Below are 17,868 nucleotides of genomic sequence, written 5' to 3'. Positions count from 1 at the left end.
AGTGATGAATGTGAAGTGATGCCACGCTCAAAAATGAATATTTTATTTGTTTGCTGTAGGTGTCGGCTCTTTCTTGCTGTACTCTGTGCACGAGGGCATACGGGGTATTCCCTTGGACCCATCAGATAAGTCTGATGCCCTTGTACCAGTGTCGGGCACCTCCCTAGCAGTGGGCATAGATTTTCATGCAGGTAAGAAATTCTCTAGTTCTCTAGTTCGGACCAAAACTTCTGGTCTCAGATTTGCTTAAAAACCTTTAAATTAATTAAAAATCCCAGTCTGCAATTAATACAATACAAAATACTACATAGAGTGCACTATACAGGTCATCGGATGTTCAAGATGGGCTTTACATCTTCCAACAACTGCTCACACTGTCAAGGCAATACACCAGACAATTACATCCACGCTCTTTGGTTCTGTCCACCAGTTCAGAAGTTTTGGCGCGAGATATGTGAAGACTTATCGAAGTGTCTGAAATGTAACATTCCAACTTCCCCCTTAGTGTGTTTGTTGGGCAGCTTAGATAATGTCACTTCAGAAAAGAATATCGCCCATATGGTTTTCACTGCCCTATGCATAGCCAAGAAAACAGTCCTCATGAACTGGAAAAATAAAAATAATCTTAATTCTAACCAATATAGAAATTATCTATTAGATTACATTAGTCTTGATACAGCCTCTGCCACCACATCAGATCAATTGCTCTGGACTCCTTTTATCAGCTCCATCACCTAGTGGGGGTGGGGGGTCATAATTTGGTCCCACCTTCACTGTTGTGATTGGTGTGAGGGTAGGGACAGGCTTAGGGCGTCGGGGGGTTCCCCGGAGGCATCTTCCTTGGGGGGCTCAACCCGGGGTAGCGGTCATGTCCGGTTGGGGGCTCTGTTGGCTCTCAGGTGACTGTTTCCTCGCGGCTGCGTGCAGCGGGGCTAGGGGAGGGTCTGTGCTGACGGACGTGGGTTACTGACCTGGTAGCCTGGCTGGCCCTGGGTGGGTCCGGGATGGGCGTGAGGTTCTGGGGGCGCTCCGTCTCTGGGCTGGGGCCCGGGCCGGGCCTCGGGGGCTTGGATCCTGGTTGGTGTGTTGCCGGGGTTGTGGGCGGGTGGGTGCATGGGGGCCTGGCCCTGGAGCAGGGTGCCGCCGGTGCGTCGAACCGCCTGGGGGGCTCTTCAACTGGTGGGGGAGATTGTCACATCTAGCAGGAGCTTTCCTGTCTTCAGGAACTCTCTCTGCAGGAGGGGGAGATACAGGAGAGGTGGAGGAAGAGCTCAGCCTGGGCGTTTACTGTCTTATGTAGTCTGGAAGATGAGTGGATGGTGGGGTGGGTGCAGTTTTCTCTGTGGTGGGGTTGGGTGGACTGTCCCGGGCTCTGTGGGGCCGGGAGGCGCTGCTGCACTGGGCCCCGGTCTGGATGGGCCTGGGCCCCCTTTCCCTGGCGGGTCGCGGAGTGTGGGAGTGCCTACTGGGGTCAGCGGGGGAGCTGGCCCCAGGGAGGGGTTACCTGCCCCTCCCTTCCTTCCCTCCCCATCTCCAGCTGCCTCTCTCTTCCCGCTCCACCACAACCACCCACACATGCAGGGCCTTGGAGTAGGGGTATGTCACCAGGGTGCAGAGGAGGCTACCCCCCCCTCTGTCCCCTTCTGGCTGCCTCTGCCTCAATTTTATCCCACAACTTAGACATTCACATTATTCACACTCTCATTACACATACATATAGGATCTTGGGGGTGGGCACAATCACGGAGTCCAAATTACCATCAGGGTGTACACCCCACCCCTGGCGTCGTTGCCCACCTCTCAATTTTAAATACACTTAGACATTGAGGGCTATCAGGAGGGACTATGCGCTTACCTGCTGCTCCTTGGCAGGTAGCTCCATGCCCTCCTGGGTTTTAAATGCACCTTAGAACACATATGCATCAACACTACAATGAGCGGGTGGAGGGAGGTTTGGAGTCTTCTCCCAGTCTGGTCTGGAGTGTGGGGCCTCCCTGCTGCTACGGAGTCGGGGTGGTCTGCCTCTCCCCACCGCAGGGAAAAGGGTAACACCACCTGGGTCTGGGTGCAGTTCCCCCCTCCAGGGGCAAGGGTACCTAGACCCGGTTTGTAGAGTACGCTTGGGGAGTGTGATCGTGTGTACAGCGTCTCTTTATGTCTGTCTCCACGTTGGTTGAGTGTGGAGTGAGTGCATATGAGAGCATGAGGGTGGGAATGGATGGTTGTGTCTGTATGTGCCTGTATGTCTGTGTCTATATGTCAGGTTGGGTATCAGACACCACCTCTCTGGGGACACCTCAGGCCCTCCAAGGTTTGGAGGCCTATCTCCACCTACCACCACTTCCCCTGCCGGTGGCGGACTCCCTCAGGTGTCGGTGTGTTGGTGGTTCTTTGTGTCTGGGGGTGGGCGTCCAGGTACACACCGGCTCACTCCTTGGCGGCCGCTTATCGGGGCCTGGAGCCTGGGGCTCGCTCGGGCCCCTTCGGGGGTGGGGTGCCCCCGGCCTCTCGGCCTGGGGCTCGGTCACTCAGGCACAGCTGGCGGCCGGCGGAGCTCACGGGCGCGTCACTGCAACTCCCCCTGGCTTCTGCTCCGCGGCTGCTGAGTGAACCCTCATCTGGGACTCTCCTCAGCTCTTTCTGGGACAGTGGCGCGGCTGCCCCTCTGTTGGTCTTCCATGGTTTCTTGTGTTCTGGGGGCCTCTGGATGTCTGGAGTTTTGATCTCCTCCATACCTGCTTCACACCCTGGAGGACGGGACTGTGGCCCCCCCACACTCCCTAGCAGATCATTACATGGAGAAACCTTTGGAATACAAGCGCGCTGATCCACACAGGTATGCACACGGGTGTTCACTGCTCGTAGACCCAAATTACACCTTTCTTGGCTGCTACCTCGAAGCACATCTGTCCTGCGTGCTGCACAACAACATTGAATATTTAGTATTTACTGCTGTTTACACTTAGCTAGATTAATGCGATGGTGTTGTGTTTAGTATGTTGCTTTGTTTCTTTTTTTTTTTGTCTTTTTTTTGCTTGTTTTCTATTCTTCTCTCAACAGGTGATCCAGGAGATTTTTATTTTTTTTCTCCCCCCCTTTCTCACTGTCCCTCTCCCCTTCTGTTTTTCCTTTCCTTCCTCTTTCTTTCTCCCTTTCCTATCTCTCACTCATGTCTGTCCCGTCTGTAACATCTGAAAATAAAATATAATAAATAATAAAAACAAAGATCGACCAAATGGACCAATACGGCAATGCCACGATGATCCATTTGGCAAAGTAAATCCATTGGGTATCCTTGTTGGTCTTCAGACAACAATTCTGATGGCTAAAGAACCAAATGGGACAGGCGGAAAAAAAAAAAAAAAAAAGAAATTCTCTAGTTCTGCATATTTCGTGTAGCTGAATTCACTGCTCCATAAAATATTTGTTAAAGCTACTAGCTTCCTTTTTTAGTCCAACTCTGTGTTTTACTTGTTCCCACAGACAATGACACGATCTACTGGGTAGACATGGGCCTGAGCACCATCAGCCGGGCCAAGAGAGACCAAACCTGGAGAGAGGACGTGGTCACTAATGGCATCGGCAGGGTAGAGGGCATCGCTGTGGACTGGATTGCTGGTGAGAGAAACTGCATCCCGGCTCATGCGTACTAAATTTAGATAATGACAGTTAGACATACTGATAAAGAGCGTTTTGCTTTTCCTCTCTGCACATTTATCATGCTTGCACATACCGCCTGTCACTGTTAAAAGCAACAGTGTGGACCTGTTGCACTAAGTGAGAAAACAGAAAGTAGATGCAAAAACAGAGAGAAAAAAGTATTATTTCCAGGTCAATGCGGTTTAAAAATTAGGAAATTGTTTCTCCTTCATCCTCCACAGGAAACATCTATTGGACAGATCAAGGCTTCGATGTGATTGAGGTGGCCAGGCTGAATGGTTCCTTCCGCTATGTGGTGATCTCGCAGGGCTTGGACAAACCTCGTGCCATCACTGTCCATCCTGAGAAAGGGTGAGAACGAAGGACTGTGCCAGGTTCCTACTTTAGCTTCTCCTTCTGTGATTTATCTCAGTGTTGATTTCTGCGGTATTTGGTTTTCTGTCTTTGCGTGCTTTGGCGCGAGCAGCTACCTGTTCTGGACAGAGTGGGGCCAGTATCCCCGCATCGAACGCTCTCGCCTGGATGGATCTGAGCGAGCCATCCTCGTCAACGTCAGTATCAGCTGGCCCAATGGCATCTCCATCGACTATGAGGTACACCGCAACAGATCATTTTGTACATTTATATCGCTGACTTGCAGCACAGAGAGTGGGCCTAACATTACTTAATGTGGGAATGCAGGATGGTATGCTGTACTGGTGCGATGCCAGGACTGATAAGATTGAGCGCATCAACCTGGAGACTGGAGAAAACAGGGAAGTGGTGTTGGGCAACAACAACATGGACATGTTCTCTGTGTCTGTGTTTGAGAGCTACATCTATTGGAGTGACAGGTCAGATACACCATTCCTACTCAGTTTTATCCCTCTTTTTGCGAATGGTCCTAATGTTTATTTATAAATATATATATTTATATCAGCAAATGTCAGCTTGTGTTTAATGCTGATAATCTGTCTGGTGTCAACCAGGACGCATGCTAATGGATCCATAAAGAGAGGCAGCAAGGACAATGCCACAGACTCTGTGTCACTGAGGACTGGTATTGGGGTCCAGCTCAAAGACATCAAGGTTTTCAACAGGGCCAGGCAGAAAGGTAAGCAAAGTGTGCTTTAAAGGTGACCTGTTACGCTCATTTCCAGCTCCCCATTTTTATTCTGGCACTCCCTGGAATAGCTTTGCATGAATCGCCTTTTAAAACACTCCTTATTTACTCTTTAAAGGTTTTTATGGAGCACCTCAGTTGATCATATCTTTGAAACTTATTTTAGCTCCTGTGTCCTTAAGCTGCTTCTTTCTAAAACCCAGATTTTTTTATGACTGGCTGTCCTTGCAAACAGGACGCAGTGCTTGGAAATTCATGCTGAGCTGACGTCATCTAAGCCCTGAAGTGGAAAAACAAAGTTATAGATGAAGCATGTGTGAACCCTGAGCTTATCACCTTAGAACACATATGCGTTATTATTATTTAATATACAGCAGTGGAGAGTAAATTTTCCCTATTAAGTTTTAATTTCCTAAATTAAAAATGTGCAATAATGAATACATCGACATTAAATCTGAACAGAAAAGTGGACAAAATCGTGTTTTTGTTTCTTAAAATTTCAAAACTTCTAAATTAATGTGCAAAAGTAGCTTTTGCAACAGTGCAAATACATAAATACTTACAAATCCATAAGGTTTACACTAAAGCGTTGATCAGTCACAGTAAACACAGTGTTACCACCACACAAAAATCCCCAGCATCACTAAAGGGGCAAATTTCACTGACGGATTGGCCAGGCATCCCTGGGCATGTATGAGTGCGCTGTGCACGGGTTTCTCGTGATAGCTGAGAAGCTTGTTGGAACAAAGACCTGGAGTAAAATAGCGCACTGCTTACTTGGAGTTAACATGTCAGAAACTGTTTGATATACTACATTTTTTTGTGACATACTTTTGAGAGCTATCTGCAGACAGCAAAGCTAAGATAACAAACACAGGAAATGCTGGAAAGTCTGTTCTCGACGACATCATTGCTTGGCTGCGCCGCATCGTCTGCCTTCACATGCCGCTACATATATTCTATAAAATGAGTAAAAGTATAATAAGAGTCAGGTGAAAATATATTATCATTCAAATGTATATTTAATTGCATTTTGTTCTCTTTACAGGAACAAATGTGTGCAAGGAAAACAATGGCGGATGTCAGCAGCTTTGCCTTTACCGTGGCAAAGGACAGCGTACGTGTGCCTGCGCCCATGGCATGCTGGCTGAAGACGGCCGCACGTGCCGCGACTACGATGGCTACCTTCTCTACTCGGAGCGCACCATACTGAAGAGCGTTCACCTGTCCGACGAAAACAACCTGAATGCCCCCGTAAAACCATTCGAGGACCCCGAGCACATGAAGAACGTCATCGCACTCACTTTTGATTACAGAGGAGGAGGAGGCAAAGGAGCTAACCGTATCTTCTTCAGTGATATTCATTTTGGCAACATCCAGCAGATCAGTGATGACGGGTCTGACCGCAAGACTGTAGTAGAGAGTGAGTTTTCCTGATTCTTAAGTTAGTTTTCTTAATGCTTTGTGCTCCGTCCAAGTAACTAACATGACATGGTGATCTGGCCTAAACCTCCCACCCTACCCCACCCAAGGTTTATGGCTCCTGTCATTTGTCCAGTCATAAGACTCCCTGATAAGAAATCTTCCTGGAGAAGAAATCTGCTGGCTTTTCCCTAAAATACTCATATTTATTCTGTAGAGGTAGCCAAAGTAGAAACAAAGGAAAAGCATTTTTTTTAGAACAGAGTGAGAAGCAATACAATCAGGCTGAGAGACAGATAGACTTTCATTCACCTTATCTCAGCACAACAGAACACGGGTGCACCGTTAATGTTTTACTTTAATCTCTTTTACAAGGAATGCGTGATATTCCCGCTGTGCATGTAAAGCAACAAATCCCAGAGCAAAGTTCCCGCTCAATTCAAGAGCAACTGTTGTTCAAAGCAATGATGCCGACTGTTGCTGTGAGAGCTCTTGAGTTGACTTTGTTCATGAAGGCAACGCTGACGTCCAGTTTATCTGTAGTCTTTGATCACGTTTTTTTAGCTTGTGTTTTTTTGTCGATCCCAGTTGCCAGCAGTTCCTCGCTGTGCGCAATTAAAATAGTCACGTTATGTCAAGTTAGCTACTCGTAGTAATACTGTCAGGCAGCAGCCATAGCCACATCCCTGCTGTCTCTTTGTCCGTCCCTCTTGAACAGCCTCAGTAGGTCCTGCCTGAACTTTTCAGACATCAGCACATAGAGAATAGGGTTCATCACTGTAGAGGAGGTTGCCATAAAGCGTGCAAACACAGCAAAGGGGCCATAACGTGGTGAGGCTCCAGTGGCTCCTGTGCCTTTATCCGCAAGTAAGGCCAGCGTCATGCCGTAGGACGGCAGCCAGCACAGGGTGAAAGCCAGCACCAGCATAGCCGACGTTTGGGTCACTTTGCTTTGGTAACGCTCCACCTGGGGGGCTCTTCCAGCATGCCGACTCCTCCATAGGAACATGTAGATGCTGCCATATGCCACTGCTATGGTAACTAGTGGTAGAAAGAAGGCCACAAAGAAATGAGACAGTCCATAGATCAGCTGGTCACGGTGGGTCTGGAAAGCAAAGCATGCAAGCCCGTCAAGGGCTTTTTGTGGGGTTCCTACAGAGCGAAAGACTAGCTGTGGAACAGCAAGGCAGCAGGCTGGGACCCAGACCAGTATGGCAGCTACAGAGACTCGGCGAGTAGTGAGAAGGGAATATGCTCTGGCAGGCTTCACCACAGTCAGATAGCGACACACAGCCAGTGTGGCCAGAGTAAAGATGCTGGTTGAAGAGCAGGCTGATCCCAGGAAGCCCAGCAGACGACACATGAAGTCACCAAATGGCCAGTGCTGCATGGCTATAGCAGCTGTGTGGAAGGGAAGCATGGAGAGCAAAAGCAGGTCTGAAACGCTCAGGGCCAGAAGCAGGATGTCTGTCCCCATACCCATCACAGAGTTTTGGGGAGACTGTCCAATACGTCCCACCCCTCTCCTCCATCGCTTACATAAGATTACTATCACTATGGTGTGTCCGCTAACTCCCAGCACCAGAATTAGTGAATCTAGTATTGGGACTAGAACCTGTTCCACATTGTCCAGTCCAGGGTCACTGCTACTGTTACCCAACAGATCCTCTGAGCTTGTAGAGTTCAGCAGCAGCATTGTGTCTTCAGTTTTGTTGGGTCAGTTTGTTCAATCTGGTCATAAAACTTCTGATCATAAATGTAGGAATGATTAAGGACATTCCAGTAGCAGTGTTCTCAGAAATGACAACGCACAGATTTACAGTTCAAAGTTTAACATGAATCGCCTCAGACTGAATCATGTTAAATACATAAACACATATGACTGTGCTGACTGTATAAAAGTGTACAGTTAAAGCTGCTTCCTCTCGATCTGTTCCACCTCTTATTGGCTTGGTATTGTAGAGGGGAACAAAGTGAGATCAGGCCCCTCCACTGAAGTCAAGACACACCTGATTTCTGAGCTGCTTGCCATTCTTCTGGTTGAACTCCTGTTAAGGGCAAGCGGGTGTTGAGAGGTGAATGCTGTAGATTGTGTGAGTTCAGAGCAGGCAGCTACTCCACATGGCATTCGCCTTCCACAATCAGTATTCCTCATATATCCAGGAAAGGAACTTCCAGAGAAAACCGCAACAGTGGAAAGGATAGTTGATAGTTTGACAGGAAGACAGGATGAAACCAAGTAAGCGGTAGGTGAACTTTGGACTGATTATGATAGAGCAGGACGTGGATGGGCTGTCCAACTCTCTGTGGGAGGGCCTATTGAGGCCCAACATATTTTTTTTCCCCCATGCTCTATTTAGTTTCTTCCCATTTTGTGGAAAGGCCTCTGCATTGTCTCGACGTGCATTTGCAGCACAGCCTGCACAAAAACCTGCGCTGATACAAAAAATAAACAAAGAGCGACACAGTGAGATAGTGTTTGCCTTCAGAATCGGGGTAATTATTGACTCCCGGCCTGATGGCAAACACTACACTGCTATCATACCTACTGTAGATAAACGGCCATAAAATCACTGTCAGCAGAGCTCAAGACCTGTATATTCAGCTTGCCTGTATTGGCACAAGCAGCGCGTGAAAATGTAGAGAATCTTTGGTAGCCCTAGATCAACAGTAATGTGATTTGAGCAGACAGTGGTGGCAGTTTGTGATTTAAAATTCATTAACACCGCTAAAGAAAGAGGAAATGGGGGTGAATAGATTTCACGGCGCTCTCTATCGATTGTTAGGGTGTTGATTTATGAGTGCGAGAAGCGGGGGACAGTTGCCTTGCGTGTTGCGATGCTCCGCTTGATTTTCAGTCGCTTTGCTTCTCTCAGAGTCCCATAGCGTGCGCTGGACGCGCGATGATTCACGTCTGCGGTGTCGCACTGGAGATATTGAGGTGTAGTGTGAACTGTCCCACCTGGTGGTAAACCTCACCGTTGCTTTGGCCTGACATCTGATGGGATGAGATCATATCCAGTCCTAAGAAAAGGCTGCTTTAATCATTAGACCTGCACTGTTCCATTGCAGCAGCTGCAGTAACAAGTAGGGGACTATTACTTATTATTTGGAGCGGTCTCTGACTCCATGAAGCACAAGTTACAGTATTTGTTTGTGTCTGCGTCGCGTGTTTTCTCAATACCGGTGCAGCTGTTCTCCATCTGATGTTGCAGAACTTTGTGTTCCTCCATCTCTGCTGACTTTTGGCTGTCCTCTGGCCTCCTTTCAGCCGTGAAGCTCCAAACTTCTTATTAATTTTAAGGCTGGGAAAGCAGAAAAAAATGACCTCTTGCTTCTCATCTCTTGATGAGGCAGTCCAGTGGAAAGTAATATGCTAGCTGGTAACCGTTATTGTGACCTTTATCCTCCACTATTTGCTGGATAAAAGCCTTGAATCACACAGTGTTCTTAGTCATTAATACTAAGCTGTCATGCCCAGAGCCCTGACTCCGGGTTGCCACACAGCAGTCTGCCAGCTCTGAGCTGCTGCCAAACGGTCTACACTTGGCCTTTTAACACAACCCCGTAGCTGACGTGCTTCTTTTTCTTCTCCCTTTTTCCTCTTCTATCTACTCCGTCCCCCACCTCTGGTCGTTGCCTTCTCTTACTGTCTGTGTGCTCTTCTCTCGACTCCTTCATGCTTTTTCAGATGTGGGCTCGGTGGAGGGGTTGGCATACCATAGAGCCTGGGATATGTTGTACTGGACGAGCTACACTACCTCGACTATTACCCGCCACACTGTGGACCAGAGCCGCTGGGGTGCCGTTGACCGGCATACAGTGGTCACCATGTCAGGAGACGACCACCCGAGGGCCTTCGTTCTCGACGAGTGTCAGAGGTAAGAACTGATTCAGTTGTTCACATCGCCGATTTGCAGGCCATTCTGCTCACGCCAGTTCATTACACCTGTTTGTATCACTGATTATTATGTTGTTTTTCCACAGCCTGATGTTTTGGACCAACTGGAACGAACAGTCTCCCAGTATCATGCGCGCCACTCTGACTGGCTCCAACGTCCTTGTGATCATTGGCACGGACATCCGAACCCCCAACGGCCTGGCCATAGACCACCGTGCTGAAAAGCTTTATTTTTCCGACGCCACACTGGACAAGATTGAACGCTGCGAGTATGATGGCAGTAGGCGCTACGTGAGTGACAAAAACACTAAAAATATTTCTAATGCTGCATGGCTGAGCAATGTGACTGTTTAAATAGCAACCGTCAGCTTTTTACTCTTTCACTGGTTTGATAGAAAAAGACTGGGGTTCTCATGACTGTGGTTTTGCTTCCCCCTGCAGGTCGTGCTGAAGAATGAACCGGTCCATCCATTTGGCCTGGCGGTGTATGGAGACTACATCTTTTGGACCGACTGGGTGAGGAGGGCTGTGCTCCGGGCTGAGAAATACACCGGGGCAGATATGAAGGTCCTGCGTGCTGATATTCCTCAACAGCCGATGGGTATTGTCGCGGTGGCCAATGACACTAACAGCTGTAAGTCTTTGCACCAAATGAGGAAATTCAATGTAAAATTGATTTTCATCACAGTCCTCTGTCGTAAGACTACGACTGCTGGACTGTTTCATGTAAATGTGTGAAGCAAATCGATCTTACATAAAGCCTGCAAACCAAACATTGGTTGAGTTGAGCCGGTAAAACATTCAACATCTTTTTCACATTTATGATAAGTGAAGGAATCCTGAATTTTTCTACTATTTATTTATTTTTTATTCCTCTCTGCATTTATCATTGTTCGTATCTTTTTATTTCAATCAAGTCAAGCATTTTTCCACTCTACCGTATCTTTTCCCTCGAGTTCCCTTATTCAGTAAACAGTTTTGCACCAATACCCGCAGCACCGATGCAAGCCGAGAGCCCGCTGTAACAGCCGCAAATCCTATTTAGATAGAGTCACATTGTGCATTCAGCTGAGGCAGAGCCATTGCCGGGTTCACCCAGGTGTTTCTGTCTGCTCGTGATGTGTGTTCGCCTGTGTGTCAGGAGATTGGATGCGAGATCAGAAATTCTCAGGTTTGTGTGCTAACTGTCCTCCTGTTTGCACAGGTGAATTCTCCATGTGTCGTGTTAACAACGGGGGATGTCAGGACCTGTGTTTGCTGACCTCTGAGGGAAGGGTCAACTGCAGCTGTCGGGGCGACAGGAAGCTATTCGAAGACAACACTTGCATAGGTAATTCAAGAATAGGACACGCTTATATGGAGGAAATGTTTATACACAGGAAACAAAGCGAGGACGATTTCAAAATTCGGACACATTTTTTTTTATAGCTCCATAAGTAAACAGAAACACTAAATCAGATCAGTGTGCCTTTAAAACACAACATCCTCGAGATAAATTTGTACACTGATTTTCAAGGTACCTAGCAAACAGGTTGCTCCCATCTTCTTGGAGGACTCATCACACTTCTTCCGTGGATTTAGGCTGTCTTCATCTAATCTTGATAACTGAAGAGAAGGGGGCTGGTCGGGGACTGTCTTTGGTAGAACTTGTTATTGTTTTTGCTGAAGATGGATATTAAAAACTCTTGGCTGAGTGTTTGAGGCCGCGCACTGCCGAATGAGCTGAGACTGAGCAGCATTACTGTAGATGTGTCCCAGATGGTACTGTTGCGTGGTGATGCTGGTGATGATGAGCAGACATTCTTCTCGGGCAGAACTTGATGTGATAAAGTAACAAGCCAAGACAGATATCGGCTCTGTGCCTGCTCTGATTGTCTTGGGTTAGGCGACTCTTCCTAAGTCCCTATTTCTCTCTTTTTGCCTGTCAGCCCTCAACACGACATGTAACAGCATTGATGAGTTTGAGTGTGGAAATGGAGACTGCGTTAACTACACCCTGACTTGTGATGGCATGGCTCACTGCAAGGACAAGTCTGATGAGAAGCAGTCATACTGCGGTGAGTGGAACCTTTTTTTGCGCGTCGAAACACTATCAGCCGTGTTTTTTTCTTGTTGGATTTTGTAGTTAGAATCCATCCTGTCTGGTTTTCAGCCAACCGCGTCTGCAAGAAGGGCTACAGACGCTGTGTGAATGGCCGCTGTGTGGGTCACAGCTCCTGGTGCAACGGGCAGGATGACTGTGGAGACAGCTCAGATGAGCTCTTCTGTAACAGTGAGTCTGCTTTTCCAATTAATCAAACATTTTTGCATTCGCATTTCTTAAAATATTGCTCTCACTAACCGCCGCCTCTCCTCTCGCCAGCCACGCTGTGCTCAGCCGATCAGTTCCAATGCAAAGACGGAAGCTGCATCTCCAACTCCAGCAAGTGCAACCAGAAAGTGGACTGCGAGGACGCTAGTGATGAGATGAACTGCAGTAAGTTAAGATCATCAGATTTGTTCTTAAAAATTCAATGTTGACATTTTTGCTACTCTGAGGCAGTGGTAAAATGTTTTGCTTCTCTCTTTGTTAAGCCGCCACAGACTGTTCCAGTTATTTCCATCTGGGAGTGAAGGGAGTGACATTTCAGAAGTGCGAGTTCACCACACTCTGCTATGCACCTTCTTGGCAGTGTGACGGTGCCAACGACTGTGGAGACTTCTCAGATGAAAGAAATTGCCCTGGTATTTTAATTACATCTGACAGCTAAATCTACTTGGATTGAGTTTTTTTGTTTGTTGTTAGAGTAGAAAGAACTATTTGGATTATGCCACAGGGAACAGGGAAAAACGATGAATGTTTTCATCCATTAACTTGTGTTTTGGGAGGTAATTCTCCTTGAAAAACACAGCAAAGTAAATGTAATTTGTTTTTCCTCTCTTCATGCTGGATTAACTCTTTGATGTTTCCTTTTCAAACTAACCTCTTTTCTGCTGCTCTGCCAGGGAGCGGGAAAACAAAGTGTCCAACGCCCTTCTTCGCCTGCCCCAGCGGACGTTGCATCCCTATGAGCTGGACCTGTGATAAGGAGAACGACTGTGAGAACGGTGCGGACGAGGCTCATTGTGGTAAGTTCGTATACGCTGTACAGGACAACAGACCGTTGCTTTGTTTCAATGTCTTTGCCTTGCACTTTACGCGTTCTCACTTCTCCTTTAGACAAGTTCTGCTCAGCCACCCAGTTTGAGTGTGGGAACCACCGCTGCATTCCTAACCGCTGGGTTTGTGATGGAGCGGATGACTGCGGGGACAGCAGTGACGAGGACAGCAAGTGCAGTAAGTGCTGAAGGCATATTTAGACATGGACACATACTGAACTCCTAAAGTTGAGTGAATATTGCAACAGTTTTTAACCTGCAGCACTGATTAAATGTATGAGTCACCCCTAATTTCTGTATACTGTGAACTTTCATAGTCAGTAAGATTTTCTTGCAATTTTTAGTGTTCTTGATCAACAGATCTCCAGGCTTTCAGTTATTTTCAGTTATTTTCAGTCGAGTTCTTGTACCTGAACATTTTCTGAGAATTTCTTTTTGTTTGTTAAGCCACATGACTTGATTTGACTCATGCGTCAAAGTTAAGCATAAAAAGGCACCTAACTCAAGGTATGGATCAGTCTACACATAACAAACAACTTAGCAAAGAACCAATAAGTTGTATCCAAGGAAACTGGAAAAGCAGAGTACAAATGCAGAAGAGGCATTGAGTATCTACAGCAGATGAACAATATCTGAAATCCATGTCCTTAAGAAATAAGAAGAAATCCAGACATAGGAGCTGAGATAGAAAAACACACAATGGAACACTGTTAGTCATGGATTGGCGTCCCCAAAGCTCGGACCTCAAAATGATTTAAACAGTGTGCGACAATCTTTACAGAGAAAGCAACAAAAAGCAGCCATCATCCAAAGAAGAGCTTTGAATGTCCTTCGAGAAGCCTGGAGAACTGAATTGTACCACATGTTTGCATGTGCTTTGCTGCACCTACCTCATATTTTCTTAGCAAAATATAAGGAAATGATGGGTGGTCTTCTGCGCACTAAACAATATGAATTTAATAAGTGCAAAACATTAGGCTGTGTACAAAAAATTTGATTTTTTTAAATTTTTTTTATATTAAAATAACCATTAATAGACATTCCAATCAGTCACCTCTTTCTATTACAGAGACTAAAACCTGCAGTCCAGAGACGTTCCAATGCCCCGAATCACACAGGTGTATTCCTAAACGCTGGATGTGTGACGGAGATAAAGACTGTCCTGATGGAGCTGACGAGAGCATGAAAGCTGGCTGCTGTGAGTGCAAGCTGAGGGCTGAGTTTGATCAAGATAAATAGATTTTAATAACTCTCATAGACTAAGGAATATCTGTCAGTTTTAATGATCTCACTTGTGCGCCAATTATTTCTGCGCCTCAGACTTCAACAACACATGCAGCAGCAATGAGTTCATGTGCCAGAACCGACAGTGTATACCCAAGCACTTTGTGTGTGACCATGACAACGACTGCAGCGACGGCTCAGACGAGTCCCAGGAGTGCGGTGAGTGGAGCCGTGACCTGTGATTTGAAACACTCTCCCTCCTCCTGAGTGTGTGGGGGTTTTTTTGGGGGGTTTTTTGGGTTTTTTTTTTTGAAGTAGCATGTACCGTTTGTCGCTACAGAGTATCCGACGTGTGGACCGAACGAGTTCCGCTGTGCGAACGGACGCTGTCTCATTAAAAATTCATGGGAGTGTGATGGAGACTTCGACTGTCATGACCACTCAGATGAAGCTCCAAAAAATCCCCGGTGCACTGGCCCAGGTTAGACACACAGAGTCTCTCCAGGAGTACTTTATTTATTCAGTTCATGTATTCAGTATATTTATTGAATTAGTGTGATTACAGGACATGTAAAATTCATTTTTAACCACTGAACTTGCAAAAAAACCTCCAAAATAAAAATAAAGGGACAATAATATTATAGCATATATAAAGAAGGTTCCAGGAAAGAAAGGGAACAAGGAGAAGTCACAGTCTTTATATTATAATTAAATACTGTATGCTAACAAGCCTAAAAGAGAATAAGACTCCACTATCTTTATCTTTTTGGCAATTGTAATCCGCTCTCAGCGTTTGCGACTGAAATTAATCCTGAGGCTTTTATATCAGCTACGCCGGCTGACATTTTCTCTTCATTTGTTTCTCATTTCATTGCTTCACTTTGCGGAACAGAGAAGAAGTGCAACGACACCGCGTACATCTGCAATAATGGAAACTGCGTGAACGAGACGTTGCTCTGCGACCATAAAGACGACTGTGGCGACGGCTCTGATGAGCTCAACTGCTTCATTAACGAGTGCCTGAACAGCAAACTGAGTGGCTGCTCCCAGCTCTGTGAAGACCTGAAAATAGGGTTTAAGGTAAGTGAACAGCATGAAATTAGGACTTGAGTTCTTAAGTAATGGATGTGTAAAAAAAAAAATTGCACGGACTGCTGCTTTACCTGCTCTGTGCTTTGCTCCCCCACAGTGCAGATGCCATCCCGGCTTTCATCTGAAAGATGACAGGAAGACTTGTATTGACATAGATGAATGCACGACCACTTACCCGTGCACGCAGCGGTGCATCAACACGCACGGCAGCTTCCACTGTCTGTGTGTGGAGGGTTTCCAGCTTAGCCCCGAGAACCCCACAATATGCAAATCCACTTCTGGTAAGAAATGTGACAGATTATTAGCATTCAGGGATGTGTTTAAGGGAAAGCCTCTCATAATTTGTCATATCCTCTCTTCACTCCTTGCAGATGAAGAACCCTTCCTCATCTTTGCCAACCGCTATTACCTGAGAAAGCTCAACTTGGACGGCTCTAACTACACCTTAATCAAACAGGTGAGCCCTGCAGTTTCAGTCCTGCTGATGTGATTGGAAAGTGCTGGAGTTTATCTACACAACAGACTAATGCAGTTCCCATGCCTTGACAGGGCTTGAACAATGCTGTCGCTCTAGACTTCGACTATCGCCAGCAGATGATTTATTGGACAGATGTGACCACCCAGGGCAGCATGATTCGACGCATGCACATCAATGGCAGCAATGTTCAGGTCAGCATAGAAGCATCTTGGCAGAGGAAGAGAAATAAAATGTGCTGCTAATAAATGCTAGAAATGTAAACTATATTCAAAATGATGAATGTGTTCGTGTGTGTGTGTACATTGCATGTGCAGTGAAAGCCAAAGACACGCTTTTAGTTTCAGAAAATAAAAACTGCCTGCTCATTTGTCAGGTTCTTCACCGCACATCACTCAGCAACCCAGACGGCCTGGCAGTCGACTGGGTAGGAGGAAACCTGTACTGGTGTGATAAAGGACGGGATACTATTGAGGTGTCGAAGCTGAATGGAGCTTATCGAACAGTTCTGGTCAACAACGGCTTGAGGGAGCCTCGCGCTCTGGCTGTGGATGTACGCTACGGGTAAGAGTGACACTGCAAAATGTTCCTAAAGTGCTAACAGAGAAGGTTTTTTTTTTTCTTTTTCTTTTTGGAAGAAGAATTTTTAGGTTTCTGTTTGAAGTGAAGGGCTCACTTTACCAATATCTGTTGTAGTCAGTAACCTACATCTGTAGGTTACATGAGGTGAAATGAACATGAGACTCTAAATCAGTTTTTCTCAAACAGGGTAATAATACCTCTTGTGGTGCTTTGGAGAACTGCAGGCAAAATGAGATTTATTTTCAAAAATGTTTTGTACAATTCCTACAATTAGTAACATTTAAAAAAATGTAAGCTTGATAAAGCTCGCTTACTAGATTCATGTGTGTTCCATCCTGATCTTGTTTGATGAAACTCCTGTAGAGCACTTTGTCACTGGTCTCTTGCCTTAAAAAGCACAATTTTAATACATTTCTCATTCTTACTCTCTAGTAAGATAGTCTTCCTGTTTTCAGTGAAAATTTGTATCTAGTTTAACCAGTCAGCTGCTGTAAAAGCTCACAGAAATGTTTTCCATCTTTTTAGTTGTGAATTTTAATCCATAGAAATGAAGTATTTTTCAGTGTCTTCAGACATTAACCATTTTTGATGGTCAGCGCATAATTGTCAGACAAAATATCAAAGGTTGACAAAATAAGAAGGTTGAATGTCTAGGACATCTTGAACCTTGTAAATGTTAAATTCAGATTTGCTATTAATCAGTAAACCTTATAAATATCCTTCACAGGTACTTGTACTGGTCTGACTGGGGTGACAACCCCCACATAGGGAGGATTGGGATGGATGGCACCAACAGGAGCGTCATTGTGGAGGATAAGATCACCTGGCCCAATGGTCTAACTCTGGACTTTATTAATGACCGCATTTACTGGGCTGACGCTCGGGAGGACTACATTGCGTTTGCTAGCCTGGATGGAACAAGCAGACATATAGGTAACATACACATAAACGCACAAGAGCAACTTCAGGTGTTGATTTTGTGGCTAAATTCTCCGTCTTTATGCTTGCACGTTGTAGTTCTGGCCCAGGATATTCCCCACATCTTTGCCATGACTTTATTTGAGGAGTACATCTACTGGACAGACTGGGAAACAAAGTCCATCAACAGAGCTCACAAGACTCTGGGGACCACCAAGACCATGCTGATCAGCACCTTACACAGACCCATGGACATCCACATTTACCACCCATATCGCCAACCTGATGGTAGGACAAAGATACCCGTCATTAACAACCACATGTTAATCTTCATCTGTGCTCTGGTTCTGTCTG

General features: G+C 46.0%; 2 protein-coding genes across 2 annotated transcripts in view; one reads left to right on the top strand and one right to left on the bottom strand.

The window, feature by feature from the left end:
• The window catches only part of lrp1aa (low density lipoprotein receptor-related protein 1Aa), a 100,047-nt gene that overhangs the window by 70,431 nt on the left and 11,748 nt on the right, over positions 1-17,868 (top strand). Inside the window, exons 35-61 of the mRNA XM_082533344.1 lie at positions 60-191; positions 3,484-3,618; positions 3,882-4,011; positions 4,127-4,253; positions 4,342-4,493; positions 4,629-4,753; positions 5,811-6,185; positions 9,876-10,065; positions 10,172-10,376; positions 10,527-10,719; positions 11,290-11,415; positions 12,014-12,142; positions 12,238-12,357; positions 12,448-12,561; positions 12,660-12,809; positions 13,071-13,193; positions 13,285-13,401; positions 14,293-14,421; positions 14,544-14,666; positions 14,788-14,928; positions 15,340-15,527; positions 15,637-15,820; positions 15,911-15,996; positions 16,089-16,208; positions 16,391-16,578; positions 17,324-17,529; positions 17,614-17,802. Coding sequence (XP_082389470.1) covers positions 60-191; positions 3,484-3,618; positions 3,882-4,011; positions 4,127-4,253; positions 4,342-4,493; positions 4,629-4,753; positions 5,811-6,185; positions 9,876-10,065; positions 10,172-10,376; positions 10,527-10,719; positions 11,290-11,415; positions 12,014-12,142; positions 12,238-12,357; positions 12,448-12,561; positions 12,660-12,809; positions 13,071-13,193; positions 13,285-13,401; positions 14,293-14,421; positions 14,544-14,666; positions 14,788-14,928; positions 15,340-15,527; positions 15,637-15,820; positions 15,911-15,996; positions 16,089-16,208; positions 16,391-16,578; positions 17,324-17,529; positions 17,614-17,802 — 4,197 coding nt within the window. The remainder of the gene's footprint in view (positions 1-59; positions 192-3,483; positions 3,619-3,881; positions 4,012-4,126; positions 4,254-4,341; positions 4,494-4,628; positions 4,754-5,810; positions 6,186-9,875; positions 10,066-10,171; positions 10,377-10,526; positions 10,720-11,289; positions 11,416-12,013; positions 12,143-12,237; positions 12,358-12,447; positions 12,562-12,659; positions 12,810-13,070; positions 13,194-13,284; positions 13,402-14,292; positions 14,422-14,543; positions 14,667-14,787; positions 14,929-15,339; positions 15,528-15,636; positions 15,821-15,910; positions 15,997-16,088; positions 16,209-16,390; positions 16,579-17,323; positions 17,530-17,613; positions 17,803-17,868) is intronic.
• On the bottom strand, positions 6,696-7,880 carry LOC309706644 (somatostatin receptor type 5-like; the record flags this gene model as incomplete). The annotated part of the gene is made up of 1 exon (XM_082533348.1): positions 6,696-7,880. One exon carries the CDS (start codon positions 7,878-7,880, stop codon positions 6,846-6,848), a length of 1,035 nt encoding a protein of 344 aa, XP_082389474.1. The 3' UTR covers positions 6,696-6,845.

Source organism: Aulonocara stuartgranti (assembly GCF_965226115.1).
Source record: "Aulonocara stuartgranti genome assembly, chromosome: 5".
NCBI lineage: Eukaryota > Metazoa > Chordata > Actinopteri > Cichliformes > Cichlidae > Aulonocara > Aulonocara stuartgranti.
The sequence above is the reverse complement of the archived record's forward strand: the minus strand, read 5'-3'. Positions and strand labels throughout refer to the sequence as shown.